General features: G+C 39.2%; 1 protein-coding gene across 7 annotated transcripts in view; it reads right to left on the minus strand.

Annotated features, from left to right (window-relative positions):
* Cobl (cordon-bleu WH2 repeat protein) overlaps positions 1-16,704 on the minus strand; it is a 224,887-nt gene that overhangs the window by 115,429 nt on the left and 92,754 nt on the right. For 4 of the 7 annotated variants that reach the window (XM_048339577.1, XM_048339582.1, XM_048339578.1 and 1 more), the window contains 2 exons: positions 15,141-15,238; positions 11,295-11,369 (listed from right to left, as the gene is read on the minus strand). In XM_048339577.1, coding sequence (XP_048195534.1) covers positions 11,295-11,369; positions 15,141-15,238 — 173 coding nt within the window. The remainder of the gene's footprint in view (positions 1-11,294; positions 11,370-15,140; positions 15,239-16,704) is intronic. The other 3 variants (XM_048339579.1, XM_048339583.1, XM_048339580.1) reach the window with 1 other exon arrangement.

The raw sequence follows: 16,704 nt of genomic DNA on the forward strand, positions 1-16,704 counted from the left end.
CTTTCTGGCTTAGGAGAGGCCTCTGAATCATTTCTTTCTGATCAGAAATGTACTATGGCCCTAGCTTAGATCAGGCATGGAGCCCCACAGTAGAAATCTTGTGGACATGCTACCAAACATTAAAAACTCACCAACAGTGGGCACTTACGGGGGGTGGGGAGGTCTCTGTCCATTCTTTAATGACCCAATTTTAATAATTACATCTAGGTCATATATGATCTCAAAATCATATATACTCAAAATTGTAAAAAATTTGTGTGTGTGTGCGCAGGTACTAGGGTTTGAATTCAGGGCTGAAGTGCTATGCCTTAGCTTTTTCACTTAAGCCTGGCACTCTACCACTTGAGCCACACACACATCCACTTTTGGCTTTCTGGTGGTTTACCAAAGATAAGTCTCACAGACTTTCTCGCCTGGGCTGGCTGCAAATCTCAATCCTCAGATTTTTAGCCTCCTAAGTAGCTAGGACTGCAGGTGTAAGCCATTAGCACCTGGCAAAAGTAATCATTTTTTATTGCAATTATACCATCTTACACTATACTTACAAATACACTGGGCACATGTAATTGTTTGAATGACATGGAGATTAGCCTAGAGGCTAATTGAAACTATTGATATAAGTAATGGTTTGCAAAGGCTGCTTGCCAACAAGAACAGGTGCAGACTGATGATGGTGAACTCACACTGAGCAGACAGACCTTTAGGGTAGCCAGCATCGATGACCATGACAAAAGGGACTCTGAGAGCATCAGAGAAAAGCCACCACACCAATGTTGTTATAAGACTTCAGCAGTAAAGGTAGTATTCTAAATGTAGCAGCAAAACCTGGAAGCCATGAATGTCCAAGAAAATAATCAGTAAGCACGATGACTAGATAAAATATTGATAAAATATCAAAACTTCTTACTCCTCTGTCTCTGCCCATAAATACTCTGAGAGAGGTGGAAGTCTCTCTCTCCTCCTCATGACCATGTTCTCATTATGGAGCAAGGTTGGTGGGGCCATTAGGGTCTAAACCCCACTGACCCATGAACCTGATCGCCCCAATCCCAAGCCACATTTGCTCAAAGAGCAGCTTATGAAGTATATGGAGAAGAAAGAGCACATTATCCAGTGGACTTAAATATACTACTCTCTCCTTCTGATGGGGAATCTACACAGAAAATCTCTACATTACATTTAGACTTTTCATTAACAGGAATAGAGGCAAAAGCATTTATAAATCTTTTCTCCTCTCCCCTGTGAGTTCTTATTCCTTTTTCTTTTGGCACTCAGAATTGAACTTGGGACCTCATGCTTGCCAGGCAAGCACTCATCCATTTGAGCTGTACTCTACCCAGCTTTTTTCTCATATAGTGTCTTGTACTTTTGCCCAGGCTAGTGTAGGACCTTGATCCTCCGTGTGTGTTACCACACCTGAGGAGCGATTTCCATTTTACCATAGGCTCTGAAATATTAAGAAAAACAACAACAAAAAACAGACCACAAATCAGTTACTCTGGCTATATTCAGATCGTGACATGCATATGTGTGTTTAATGTATACTCCTAAACCCCCTACTCTGGTTTCTGAGCACTGCTCTAATTAAGACAATCAGGAAAAAGTACAACAAAATAATAATAGTTTTGTGATGAATTATGCTTGGTCTCATGGAGCTTAGAGTCCTTCCCCCTGCTTGCCAAGTAGCTTTAATGTTTCAACAAAAGAAGATCTAAGCTGGTGGCTGAGATCAGAAATAATCCCCAAAAGAAGAATGACAGAAGTTCTGATTCTGGCACAGCCAGATTATTGAAGGGTGGAAAGAGAAGACAGGATATCACACTTTGCCAGCGCATAAAACATATACCATGTAGGGTTCTCCTGGCAGCAGTAAAAAAAAGCACACAGTCTGTACCCCTGGCTTCTTTGCTACTGGCTTGAATCTCCCTTCCCCACCATGAATCAAAGAACACTTAGAGCTGGGTGCCTAAAAAGTAGTATATGTTAAATAATCCACATCTACTTTAATGGAACCTTAACAGAAGAATTCCATCTGCCTTGTTATAGTTAGATCACGCTACTTACCTTGTGTAGAACTGGCCCGTGATATTTACCCTGAGTCCTATGGTAAAGAGTTCTATGATCACCAGTCATGAAAACGCCAGAATTCACACCTGCCAGTCTCCACACAATTAACAAGATTCATATCAGGAAGGACCAGAAAGTACAAATGCAAACCCAAGTTGTGTTTTCTCTGTAGCTATTACCTTTCCAGAGAAACAAACTACACAACCACCAGCTTTTATAATGTGCATATGTATACATATTAACATACACAGGGATAGCTATAAAGCTGGAAAATCATCTAGACCATGTAAGGCAGAAATCCATTATGATAAAAGAAAATAAACACAAAAGACAATACTTAGAAATTATATATAAATATGTATTTTCACTTCAACCAAAATAGTCTGACAACCCTCCAAAATATGTAACATATACACACATAATGTATGATATATACAAAAGTATATATAGTATATAAATATATATTACCATTATTATTTTCAGCTAAGAAGGAAAATTCTTCCCTTACCTTTTTATTTTTCTTGGTTTCCTTCCTTTTTATATTCCCCCAATGTCCAGCAAAGTAGCTATTATCCTAATGTTAGCAAATTACCTCAGCACGAAGTTCAGAGCCAGCACCTCTATAATGTCTTTTCCTAAACATTCATCCCAGCATTCCTCCAAAAGGTGACACCAGGTTCCTGGGAGTCACTTGGAAGGAAGCCTCACCCAGAAATACCTGTCTTTATGGGAGAGCACGGGTCAAAGGAATTCTGATCACCATTAATTACAGATCCATGTGTGTCATCAGCATGGCACACTCTTAGTCAAGCACAAGCATATAAAGGATCATTCTCCATATGAGATGAAAAGAACTCCCTGACTCTTCTCATACCAGCTCAAACATTGACCAGCAATAAGTCACTGGCTGACTTTAGCTTTGTGCACACCCACTTCCAATGTAGATCATTAAAAACTGCCCTTCATACACACATGAACACATGTACTGCATATGAATACCACAGAAGAGGCTACATTTTACTATTAGGGTCACTGCACAATGTAGCCCCCCCCTTCTTCCTTCTCTCCCCTTTTAGACTGTTCCACACTTAAGTGGGAAGCACAGATGCCCATTAAGCTGGACCTCTCTCAGAGAGGACCCATTCAGAGTTGCCATGCCAGCAGAGGACTTGGCTTAGGCAACTCTGGAACAGTTTGTCCTACCAGATGTCAACCACTGTGCCCACTGAGAGAGACCAGTCTACACTGGTGAATTCCCGCAGGAGGCTCTCTAGCTCTGCTCTTGTTTCTTCTTTTGTTTCATTGCTGTATCATTTCCTGTCATTTTTCCTTCCTTCCCTTTCTTCCTCAGCATTAAATATTCTTACCCATAGTAAAGATTCAGAATTGTGAAAATAAACTATAATTTCAGCAGATTTACTTACTACCCACTATGCTCATTATGGTTACTAATGATGTTTTGTACACTTGAAAATTGTTAACACAATAGATTTGAAATATTCTTACCACAAAAATAAGTCTGAGAGGTAACAGCCTGATCCAACTATCCTACAAACTGGTGTATATGGAAACATCATGTTCTATACAACAAAGAAATTATATATAAATCTTTCAATTAAAGAAGGAAACCATCACATCCATTGTTAAAAATAACTGTGCATTGTGTATGGACATACATACTTTTCCCCTATAGTTACTAAAAGACCTTCAAAAGTGTCATTACCCTTAGGAAAGAATGAGGTAGACTGGGGTAAGAGATAGAGCATAAACTGCACTGGCTCTACTTTTTTGAAATTTAATAAAACTGTATGACACAAATTTCTCTAGGCATTCCCTTTTCCTAGTTAGGATAACTGATAATGTGCTTGGTCTTTATTTCACAACAGTACCATAGATTAGAACCATAACCATATTGTTGTGGCTTTGCAGTGTCCACAGCAAATCACAGATGATTCAGATTCACTAATAAAACATATTTCAGGATGTCTTGCAAGGCAGAAGTCTTAGTGATAGTTTAATTTAGTATGATAGGATGAAGTAGGGAGCAATGGAGAAGAGAAACATTCCCTGATCCTCAAACTGGTGGGGTTGATTGGTAGCTATTGTACTTTGAGCTGGAGGAATACATAGAATCATGTTACCTTTAGCAGTTTCTTAACCATTACACAATCATCCTGGGTGGCCAAGATGGCCACTGATTATTATTGGTATTAAATATAGACATGCATTGATATAAACATAAAGGTAACAGTGAATTTTCCCAGATATGCTTCTCATTTTGATGTTATCATTCATGAAAGGTCTGACCACATTTAAAAGAGAGGGCAAATTGGAGGTGTGGCTCAAATAGTAGAGTTCCAGTCATGAGAAAAGCTCAAGGACCAGTACTTGCAAGAAAAAGAAGAAAGAAGGAAAGAAGAAAAGGAGAAGGAAGAGGTGGAGGAATAAAAGGAGAAAGAAGACGAAGAAGGAGAGGAGGAAGAAGAAGAGAAGGAAGAGGAAGAGAAAGGAGGAGAAATAGGATGAGAAAGAAGAGGAAAAGGAAAGAAAGAGGAAAATGAAGAATAGGAGGAGGTGGAAGGAGAGAAGGAGGCCCCTCAACTGATCAGTGAGACTGGAGCAAACTGCAAATGGCATTATATTAAGTAGGAAAAAAAAGAAACCAAACCAAACCAAAATGAAACCACAGCTCTGTATGCTGGAAGTTGATAATGGCATGCAGGGTAGTGAATGTCAGTCCTCTGGTTGTTTAAGGCCCACAAAACCATTTGGTACATGTTGAAAAGACATGTATGCTTTTTGTATGCTTCTTATCAGATCCCCAGGCCATCTGCCTGTTTGGAGCATTTTATTGGGCCTGTGGAAGATGTTATAAATATCCAAATGGCTCTCCGCAGAGAAAAGGTTCCCCCATCCCTGATAGCTGTGTGTACTGAGAAAGGCTCAAAATGACAAGAAGCCATGTCTGACTGTAGATATACCATGCAATTTCCCTCTCTCTACTTTTAAAACTTCCCATATGCTATTTATTTTACAATTTTGAATATAAAACCCTTTCTAAGCACCCAAGTTGTACTTTTAAAATAGCTGTGCAAAATTGATTTCTAACAACAATTATTTCTACCCTACAAGCACATGGCTTCGCCCTGGGGATATATTTTATGGTTTTCAATTTGTGAATGTTCCAAAAACAAGTGGATTTGAGCTTTTCCAGGCCAGGAACTGATCTGCAGTGACTGTGGCAACACTGCCCCCTTGTGGCTGAATTGGCTACACACAGGCTTCCTAGTAGTATTGGCCAATTCTTTGCTATCTGCTGGAGCCCAATGCCAGTTGTGGAGAAATATAAGCTGGAATGCATGGGGGCTCCAGGCAGCTAAAATGACAACATTTTCTTGGTAGTATATTTTAAAACCTTCCCCTGATAAAGTGTCATTTTCTAATAGACTTCCTGGTTCATCTCTGCTCTACAAGAGTTGGCCTATATTCATACCTCTATGTGTATTCCAGAAACCTTACTAGAGCTTCTGATAGGGAAATCACTTTAAACCAAACTCTTCTCCCCTGTAACAGAATTAATCAGTACATCTTTCCTTGTCTGAATTGAGTAAATGGATAATAATGCCTCCACACAGGTTGTATTTTTATTGTTTTACTTTATTTCATTTATTATTGAGGCAGTAATTTCTTTAATTACTCACCAAAAGACTTGGACTTCATGGTAGCAATCAAGACATTGGCATTTCATGTGACTTAATGTTAATAAATGTTAGACTGAGTGCATTTATAGAATCTGTTCTTTATGGAGATTATGTACCTACAACAGTTCATTTGGGCGGGGGGCTATTACAGCTTCTCAGTGTCCCTCAGGATACAGGATAGTTCCCTTAGAAAACTATAAAACCAGAGAAACACTTGAAGTTATTTGAAAGCTGAGTAAATTTACTATGTTTAAGCATCTTTGGTTAAGAAAATGAAGATGTAGCCAAGGCTGGTAGATTATGCCTGTAATCCTAGCTACTACTCAGGAGGCTACGATCTGAGGCCTGAGGTTCAAATCCAGGCCAGACAAGCAAATCTATGGGACCTCTTATCTCTAAGTAATCAATAACAAAAGCTGCAAGTAGAGATGTGGTTCAAGTGGTGCTAATGTTATGTGAAAAAGCTAAATAGGAGTAGGAGGCTCTAAGTTCAGTGTCTTAGGAGTAGTAGAAATAATTATGATGATGATGATAAACAAAATTTTAAAAAGACATATCTCAGAATAAATTAAAATTTCTGGCAATTTTTTTTCTCTTAAAGAAGATAGGATTCCTTGCACCATCAACTTTTTCAAATGCAAAATCATTCTCACAACCCCTAATTATAGACATAACAATCCCATTAACGTTTCTGAAGAAAAAAAAATACACTCAACAGTGATCTTCAACTTTTCTAATAAAGCTCTAGTCCATTTCTGAGTGCTTCCCAGGGGAAGGTAGGTGAGTATCTAGTGCCTTTACAGAAATCCTGCAGAGTCACTGTTTTAAGGATACTACTTTTTCCCCTGCTGAGCTGGGATCCCAGGCTCAGCTTTCACTCCAAGGCCTATGCAATACTCAGCCTTCCCCAGGCTGATGTGGCAGTGCTACCTTTGACTCTTCAAGGAGATCTGACTGTAACTGGCCCCAGGCTGAGGTGACAGTGCTACCTTTGGCTCTTCAAGGAGATCTGACTGACACTGGATCTGAAGCACCTACACACAGTTTGAATAGAAGCATAGAGCATTCCACAGTAGGAGAGCAAGCAGTCAGCCCTGAAACTCTTAGAAAGCAATACCCAGTCTTTTCACAGAACCTGAAGCAGGAAGAGATTCACAAAGAGATGGCATTTATATTCTACTGGATTGACAGGTAAGAGAGAGGTAAGAGTGTGACTGGAAAAAGGAAGAACTGTCCACAGTTGGTCAAAATAAAGCACATTCAAAGCTCCAAAGGGACTGCAGGACCCATTCCTGTACAGGCCTTCAGATCCTGTTGCCTGGTGGACTGAGAATACTGGCAACTAGAAGCCAATGGGATCATCATCAATTCACTCAAACTCAGGAAGCTGGTGTTTTTCTGTCTATAAGAGGAAAATCAAATGAGGTCATATAACTAAGCATAGTACCTACCCCAGGTGGGGTTGGTGTGCCTACCCAGGACATCAGCCACAGCTGCTATCTTTACTTATCAAGTGCAATTCTGTCTTAGGACTTGAAAGCAATAAATTCTAAGTTGCAAGACCATAATGAATCTAATAATACTGCAGCTTCATTTATAAACTGTGGTTTACGGTAAGAATCAACATTCATTCTTTTGATACAGGAAATATATATGCGACCATTCCCCATCAGCACACAGTGATCCTCGTCCTTGGCTCTCATGAGGGTACTTGCTCATGCAACTATGCCATAGATGCATCTACCAACCCTTGATGGACATGTAGATGGCTTTCATCTCATGCTGCTCTCATGATGCAACACACAGCCTGTGCGTGAACCACTATAGGTTTTGGACAGTGAGATGTAATAGATTTCTAAAAGTTAAAATTTCAAGGGGTAAATGTACACGCCATTGGGCTAGATATTGTACAATTCTGTTATATTAGTAGAACTGGTGATTTTTCTCATAAATATTGGATATTTTCTGTAAAGTTTTTGCTGAGATCTATTTTCAGTTCATCCATCCACCCATCCACTACCCATGTCATAAATATGTTCTTCTCCATGAAAACACACATAGATATGCACACAGACACAGAGACACAGACAGACAGACAGACACACACACACCATTGTTCATTGCAAATTTAAGTTGCCATTAATTTCTGTAGCAATAGTTATAACACTTGGTTACATCCTAACAGCCTAGCTCTTCTATGTAATAAGATTCCCTATGAAACACAAATTGCTTGTAGAGTGCCTGAACTACTAAGACATTTTCTAAAAGCTTGTGGATAAAATGCAAACTGATGAAAGATAATCCTTAGCGACTAACACGTCTCAAAATCATCCTCTGAAGATATAAGTCTGTTCATAGGAATGAAAAGAGAATGACTGATATGGTAACTTCAGGTAAAGACTAATTTAGGATTACACTGTTTTACCCAGTCTGGTTTGACTCTCAGAAAAAGGCCATGAAGCACATCTGTACTGCTGTTGAACACATGGCCACAAGGCTGCCTTAGTTCCCAAGCCACATATTAATTCTTTCTTAAAATTGGAAACATTCTTATTCACCACAAAGTTTGGTTACAATAAAAGTTGAGATCTGACTTTTCACAGTGAATTAAAATGAGGCTATTGAAAGGAACAATTGACATAAAGTCCAGAGCATTTAATTTGTGTTTTTCAGTGATGTGTCAGGAAATCATAACATCTCAACACTGCTACTGTTAAACTCTGGAGTGAAGGAATCGTCATTCATGCATATTAACTTAATTACTTAAATTTAAAATATTTTTTGCAACTAAAGCAAATGACTTTTTTTAATTCAATAGTAAAGATTTCTTTGGCCAATTAGTATATATAAGAAACAAATTTCCGGGCTGGGAATATGGCCTAGTGGTAGAGTGCTTGCCTCATATACATGGAGCCCTGGGTTCGACTCCTCAGCAATATATATATATATATATAAGCCTGAAGTGGCACTGTGGCTCAAGTGGTAGAGTGTTAGCTCTCAAGTGGTAGAGTGCTAGCCTTGAGCCAAAAGAAGCCAGGGCCAGTGCTCAGGCCCTGAGTCCATGCCCCAGGACTGGCAACAAAAACAAAACAAATAAATAAATAAAACCTAGTAAAAAAAAAAGAAAAGAAACAAATTTCCTAAATACTGAAGTGAGCTAAGTCTCATGAGCCCAAGACTCTGATAAAAATAAACCAACATTTTTTTTATTTTTTATTTATTTATTTTTTGCCAGTCCTAGGCCTTGGACTCAAGGCTTGAAGCACTGTCCCTGGCTTCTTTTTGCTCAAGGCTAGCACTCTGCCACTTGAGCCACAGAGCCACTTCTGGCCGTTTTCTGTATATGTAGTGCTGGGGAACTGAACCCAGGGCTTCATGAATATGTGGCAAGCACTCTTGCCACTAGGCCAAATTCCCAGCCCTAGACCAACATTTTGATAATTTGAAACTTAAGTTCTTAAGAATAACGTATTTTTTCTTTTGTTTCAGTATTGTGGGTTGAACTCTAGGCCTTACACTCTTGTTTAGTCTCTCTCTCTCTCTCTTTTCTCTCTCTCTCAATGCTACCACACTATCACTTGAGCCACACTTACAATTTTGGCTTTTAGCTGGTTAACTGATAATAAGTATCTCCTATTTTTCTCCCTGGGCTGGCTTTGAATCTCAAGTATCAGGTTTTTTGAGCAGCTAGATGACAGATATAAGCTACTGGTGCCTAGCTACAAAAATAAATTTGAAGCTTGAAGTAACACAGAAATTCATTAAAAATTTTGCACTTGCAAAGGTTAGTAAAAACTAACAATATTAGAACTTCTTCAAACCTAACTGATAGTGTGCAAGGTTTAGAAAGTACCTATGAGCCAAAGTTCAGTGAGTTTAATGATTACTGATAAATACTGAGATGGCAATATTTTCCTTATTCCTCCTAGAATCAGTCATTTTAGTATGAGTGCAAATCACATGGCTTCCAAGTCTTGGCTATTGGTAAATTTGAAAGATAAACTAACTAGGCATAATTCTTAATTAAAAACATATTTGGAGGCTGAATATGGTGGTGTACACTGATCTCAGGGAAACTCAGGCAGAGGTACTGTAAGTTCAAGGAGAGTTCTGAACAGCAGAGTGAGATCCTGTCTAAATGCCAAACATAAATTAATAATGATTTTTGAATCATTGTACTTTTGGTATTATCTGAAAAGACTTAAAGAACAGAAAAGTTCTCTTCTAACGAGCATTTTCTACCCTCATACTATTTATATGCACTGTTCCTGGGGCTTACATTAATAAATGTGAAAAGAAGAAAAAAATTAATGTTGAACCATTTCTAATTTTATTAATAAATCCTGTTTTTCAATGAATGCATACAATATATAAAAGGCAAATCATCTTTCATCATATTAAGAAATACCTTTTCAGGAAAAATTTACTTTTCATCTTTAATGATTACATCAGAACTGGAATATATCTTATGCTTTGGGGATTTACTTTGCAATTGTTTTAAGAACTCAGTCCAGAAAGAAAAATTCTTGTTATAATCACATGAAGTGAAAATATGTAATTTAAATAGATCTTTATATCAGATTTGATTTTGCCTTTATGGAAGACTTTTTAAAAATAAAACACATAGAGAATGGAACTAAATTTGACATGGGACTGGTTGGTGGTATGAAATTAAGAGTGATAATACAAAATTTCTTCCTGATATGAAAGAATTCATCTAAGCAATTCTTAAAAGGTAAGCTGTCAGCCTTCATTATATAAACATATTTAAGACATCAATACATATAAGATTTCATAAATTAAATTCTTTAAAGTCTTTAAAATTATGAAGAACCTTTTTATATGCTAACTTATTGGGTGTGTGTGTCTCTGTGTGTCTGTGTGTGTGTGCCCACACATGGGATTGAACTCAGGTTCTGGTTGCTGACTCTTAGTGCACTCTACCACTTAAGCTCCACTTCAGGCTTTTTGTTGGTTAATTGGAGATAAGAGTCTCACAGACTTTTTTTGCCCGGGTTGACTCTGAATTGCTATCCTCAGATCTCAGCCTCCTGGGTAGCTAGGACAGCAGGTGTGAGCCAACAATGCCTGGATTCTACATACCAATTTTGAAATGTGTGGACACAGGCAATAAAAATATTATTCCAAAGGTTCTGTGAGTAAAGAAAAGTCAGCCTATGAGTAACTAGTATCTCTAGGGCTAGAAAGGAGGGTGGCGTGGCTATAAACTGTGGCTGCCCCTAGGAGTATAGAAAAACAGTTTGGAAAATGGTAAACCCAGAGAAAGGTTCTCCTGGCCAGTGAGACAAGAGAAGAAGCTGAATTAATGGACATTTTCCAAAAATAGCAGGTGCAACAGAAGAAGAAGCCACACGTAGCTCTGTGAATCCATCTAGACTACAAAATCAATTAAATAAAGGAAACAAAGCTCATCTACAATTTCATCATCAGAAGGTCCTGCAAAGCAGCAAGTTCTTCTAAGCTTCACTTGTCTAGCGGAGGCACCTATGGTCTCTTAGTACTCACGTTCACGCCCCTTCCTGCCACTGATTTGGAGGTGTCCTCGTCGCTCTCTGCCCCTGACAGCCCAAGCTGCTCAGCCTGAAACACAGACACGCACCTGTCCATTAACTCCAGGCACAATCCAGGGAAACAACAACAGGTGTACAAGGATAACAAACTGTCCTGGCAATCACGAAGGGCCATACTTCAAGGCAGCAGAATTTGCAACAGAATTTGTTGGTGATGATCCCTTGGTTTTGCCCCAGGTTATAAACTGGGAAGTTGTTTTGAATCAGTGCCGCACCACAATGCTTCCTCATTTGAAAATCATAATGTATAAACCCAAAACTCATGAGAATGAAATTTACCTTTTTGCCCAAAGCCATCTTTTTAGCTGAGAAAACATATTATTTGCCAAGTACTGATAGCTCATTTCTGTAATCCTAGCTACTGAAAGAGGCTGAAATCTGAGGATCTCTGTGTGAAGACAGTCTGAGCAGGAAAGTTTGTGAGACTCTTATCCTCAATTAACCACCAAAAATCCAGAATGGAACTGTGACACACTGGTAGAGTACCAGCCTGAGTGAAAAGCTAAGCGACAGTGCCCCAGGCCCTGAATGCAAGCCCCAGGATTGGTGTACACACGTACACACACACACACACAATTAAAATAGTAAAGAGCCAACTTGGTGCTGGTAGCTCATGCTTATAGTTCAGTTTGAAGATAGTCTGGGCAGAAAAGTCCTTGAAACTCTATCTCAACAGAAGGAATCTAGATGCTATGCAGCTGCACACCTGTCATACCAGTCACTAAAGGTCTAGGTATGCACCTGGACAGAAAGTGAGACCTACCTCACCTCAAAGATGAGCAGCATGGCCAGGCATTGGTAGCTCCTTCCTGTAATCCTAACTACTCAGAAGGCTCAAAGACAGCCAGGGCAGAAAAGTCTGTCCGACTCTCATCTCCACTTAAACACCAAGAAGACCGAAGTAGAGCTGTGGCTCAAGTGATCAAGTACTAGCTTTAAATGAAAAAAAAGGGACAGCACCCAGGTCCTGAGTTAAACCCCAGTACCAGTGCATACACAATAAGACGTAAAGGGCCTCAAGTGATAGGGTGGAGTTAGCAAAGTCACCTAACTCATTATCTAGGTTTTGAGGATTTTAAAGTTGTAGTATCTACATAGCTAACTGACTGCGTGTAGTCAGAAACAATTCATCAAATAGCACATTCCCTGCACATAAAAGAAAATGATAATAATAGGACTATCCAGTTAACAGTGTAGAGAGAACTGGAAAGTTTAATTTCCAGGCCCCAACTTGGCTTCCTGATGATAATCTTCAGGGACCTGACCAACGATTCAAGTTTCAAACCTGGTCGTGGATGACTCCTAGTTCTTTAGAGAAAAACTGGTTTAAGACAGTAAAAACAGTGTCACAATGGTACAAGACTATCGTACTTTATGAACATTAAAACATAAAGAACTTAAAACAAAGAAAGATATTTTCCCTTACTTCAACAAAAAGCTATGTCCCATAAGTGTAGTCTCTATTGAGGATTTATAAATATGTACACACTCACACATACAATCACACATGCACACATATGCATATGAACATTTATTTCTTCCTTAATGCAATATGCAGAAGAGTCACTTTCATATAGATGCCTTGATAAATCTCCATTCTTTAGAGTTGATTTTCTACCAAAACATCATAGAATTTTTAGGAATCATTTTTAGAGCTATTTACTCTAAACACCTTTCATTGATGAAGAAACTGAAATCCACATGTGGTAATCACTTCACACTATAAATAAGTGATATGCAGCAAGGGCTTTGGAAAGGCAGGCCTAAGTTTACATTCTGAGATTTACTAGTATACTAGTATAACTAGCTTTAAATTATCAAGGCAGGCACTACCTTGCTCTTTGCCTGTATGATTAGGATGTCTTTCTCATCAGGTTTATGGACATAGTGAATGAAGCTGTATTTGGCATAGTATGTCAAACAACAGAAATGAAGAGAAGTAGTTAGGAAGTTATTGCATAAGACCACATGCATCACACAAATAATCTAATATAGTCAAAACACAAATAAGGAAATGTCCACAACACACTGAAATTAAGTGAATAAGAAGGAATGTTGTTAGCATATAAGAAATAAGTCCAAGACAGAGAAAAGATATGGCATGGCATGAAGAATGTCTTTACAGTCCGTAGGCCAGCACCATGAGGAGTGAAGAACAAGCTGAGGAATGTAAAATAAAAACTCTGACAACAGGAGGTCTCCGCCGGTCATGCATCTGTATGTGTTGAACCTTCCCCATCAAGCAGAAAGCACAGGCTGGCTTCCCATTCGGAGAGACCAAGGTCTAATCCTAGGATTTTGGGCAAGGTATTTCATTTCTCCAAGCCCTAGCATCTCCACCAGTAGGCCTGGGATGCATCACAACTGGGCTCCAGAAGATCAAGAACTGTGTTGTCTGTCCAGCCTTGGGAGAGGCACAGATCCTTGCAGTGCTGCTGGGATGCCTGGACAGATGCACACATCAACCCTGGCCCCCTGTAAGGTGGACAACACATCTGACTAAGCTTGTGAGATTGAAGCCCGTAGGATTGATTTCTGCCTCATTCCCAAGGTCAAGCAAGACAACAGGCTTGATCACAAGCCTGTCCTCTAGCAGTCCCATCTGGGCCTGGCCAAGGACACCCTTGGTCCCCAAGGGACAACAGCTCCTCACCCAGGTGGAGCATTCTACTATGGGACTGGTCAAGGACATCATCTAGGGACCATAACCCATTTTCTGTTTTTTATTCCCTTGTTAAGCCCTATATAAGCCCACCCCCAAACCCATTTGGAAGCATAACCTCCAAACCTGCGGGAAGGACTGTGCCCCTCTCTGTTCCTCAATAAAAAGTCCTTGCCTGTTGAGTATCGAGTCCAGCCTATTCCTTTTCTGTTCTCCACCATTTTCCCAACAAAGCCTATCATTCATTACAATGTATTTGTCATCTTTAGTCTCGTTTATTTGTAAGGAAAAGTACTAGGTATTATTAGCAAAATAAATTATCTGATCGAAATGGTGAGCTTGTTCACTGAGAAAGCCATTTTTGATTCTGAGATTTTAAAACTGATTTTTTTAAGTATTCATCATTTCATTCTTTGCACTATGACTTGAAATTATTATGTAACATTTCATCTAAGACATGACTTTGAAGATACTTAATAAACAGCAAAATAACATTGTATTCTCCCAGATCATATTACAAAGATCAAAGAACACCTAAAAACAATAGCAAATAGACTAGTTCCCCAAAGGTATTTCTTCTCTAGGAGGTAGTTTTAATTCTAGCCTCGCTAGACTTCAAATGTGAAGTTTGAAAGCAGTGTTGACTGTGGTATTTAAACTTAAATTCACACATACATTGGCTCATTTACCACCCAAAGGCTGCATGCTAAGGTTCACCACAGCCAGACTGAAATGTGTACCTGGCAGTGGCAGGACTCACAGGTCTGGCTTTTAGCATCCATGGGCTTTGATTTCTACAGGTAACCAACATACCTGCATCCCAGATCACTGCTCCACACATCAAATGTAGGGTACAAGGTCCATCATTCCTGCTCACCCTTTTTTTTTTTTTCTCAAATTTTTATTATCAAACTGATGTACAGAGAGGTTACAGTATCATACATTGGGCATTGGATACATTTCTTGTACTGTTTGTTGCCTTGTCCCTCATCCTGCTCACTCTTTTATCCTTAGGGAATTTACCCTCTTTAAATATGCTGATTTAGAAAAATTATAAGATCGATTCCTTGTAGCTGTCTCAAGAAACCAATTTAAATCACATGTGCCTAAGTCCCTTACCTTACTACTGCTTCTTTTATTGACTTTGAAAAATCCCAGAAATTTCTTCTTCTCTTTATCTGTCTCATCATTGCCAAGTGATGATTTTCTTAATGTTTCTGAAATAAAAAAAGAAAAGGAAGCAATAAATTGTCATTTTTCAATATTTGAAACAAAGAGACTAAATGCTTTGTTTTCATGACATCTTAAATGGGGTTACAAGAGTGGCTCAAGTGGTAGAGCAGCAGTCCAGCAAGCAAGCCCAGTGAGCTCTATCAGTCCTCCAAAAGAAAGAGAGAAAAAGATAGACACACACATAAATTATTTAAATAACAGTCTAAAATGAATCCTTTACATTTAAGATGTTACTTCTTGAAAGGAAAAATCATTACTGTTCCTTTCAAAACATCAGTTTCTGCCCCGAAGTCTCCAAGCCCATGTAGCAATCACTTCAAGTTCTTATACTGTCTTTCAGTGATTTCAGTGATCTCTAGGTGTGGTTGTGCCCTTGTGGAAAATGGAAAAAGTAACACAACCAGGGTTAGGGTTACAAATTTGTGCTGTCTGATGAAAAGCTGGAGCAAATCTCATGTGTAATTTGCTAGCAGTACTTTAGAAATAGGTGAAGTGAATTAGGTTATTTAACCCAATATCTTAAATATTATCATTCCATCACACAATTGATATAAAGTTACTAGTGTTTAATATTCATAGTATTGCTAAATCTTGGAAACCCAATGTTTACCTCAGGCTGACAGCACATCTCCACCTAGAATGACCACCCCAAGTCCCTAGAGCCACATGAAGCCTGAGGTGGCCCAACTGAACAACACAGCTCTGAGAGCATCTGCTGTAAGAACCATTAGTCAGGGGAAAAGGCAAACTAAGTAAAATACATCAAGAGCTTCCCTGCCCTCCCTCCCTCCCTCCCTCCCTTCCTTCTTTCTTTCTTTCTTTTTTTTTTTCCAGTCCTGGGCTTGGACTCAGGGCCTGAGCACTGTCCCTGGCTTTTTTGCTGAAGGCTAGCACTCTGCCACTTGAGCCACAGTGCCACTTCTGGTCATTTTCTATATATGTGGTGCTGGGGAATTGAACGCAGGACTTCATGTATACAAGGCAAGCACACTTGCCACTAGGCCATATTCCCTGCACACACCCTGCTCTTTCTTGAACATGGAGTAACAATGATGAGTTTCCCAGTCCCAGTGGTATTTAGATCTCCTGGGTGCTCATTTCCAAATTTTCTCTCCTTTGTAATTCTCTAGTGGGGATGTTTTCATCTTATTATTTAAATCAATTAAAGTATATTTTTGTTGCATTTAGGTCCTCCATCTGCCTTTCTTGGTGTTTTTCTTTTCCCTTCTTTTCTCTTTTTTTTTAAGATCAGGATTTTAACAGTAGGATAGGTTTCTCATTCTAAACAAGGACCCTGAATCAAGACTCGGAGGGCAGCTGACAGTCAGCTGACAGCTGTGGTGCCCATGGAGAGATGGGATTGTCAACTGCATAGACACCACTGAGAGCTTATAGATGCAATCTTCGTCCCCACCAGCTTCCCATATCAGAGTCCCTCCTGAGTCCAGGG

The sequence above is a fragment of the Perognathus longimembris genome, chromosome 2, assembly GCF_023159225.1.
Source record: "Perognathus longimembris pacificus isolate PPM17 chromosome 2, ASM2315922v1, whole genome shotgun sequence".
Lineage (NCBI taxonomy): Eukaryota > Metazoa > Chordata > Mammalia > Rodentia > Heteromyidae > Perognathus > Perognathus longimembris.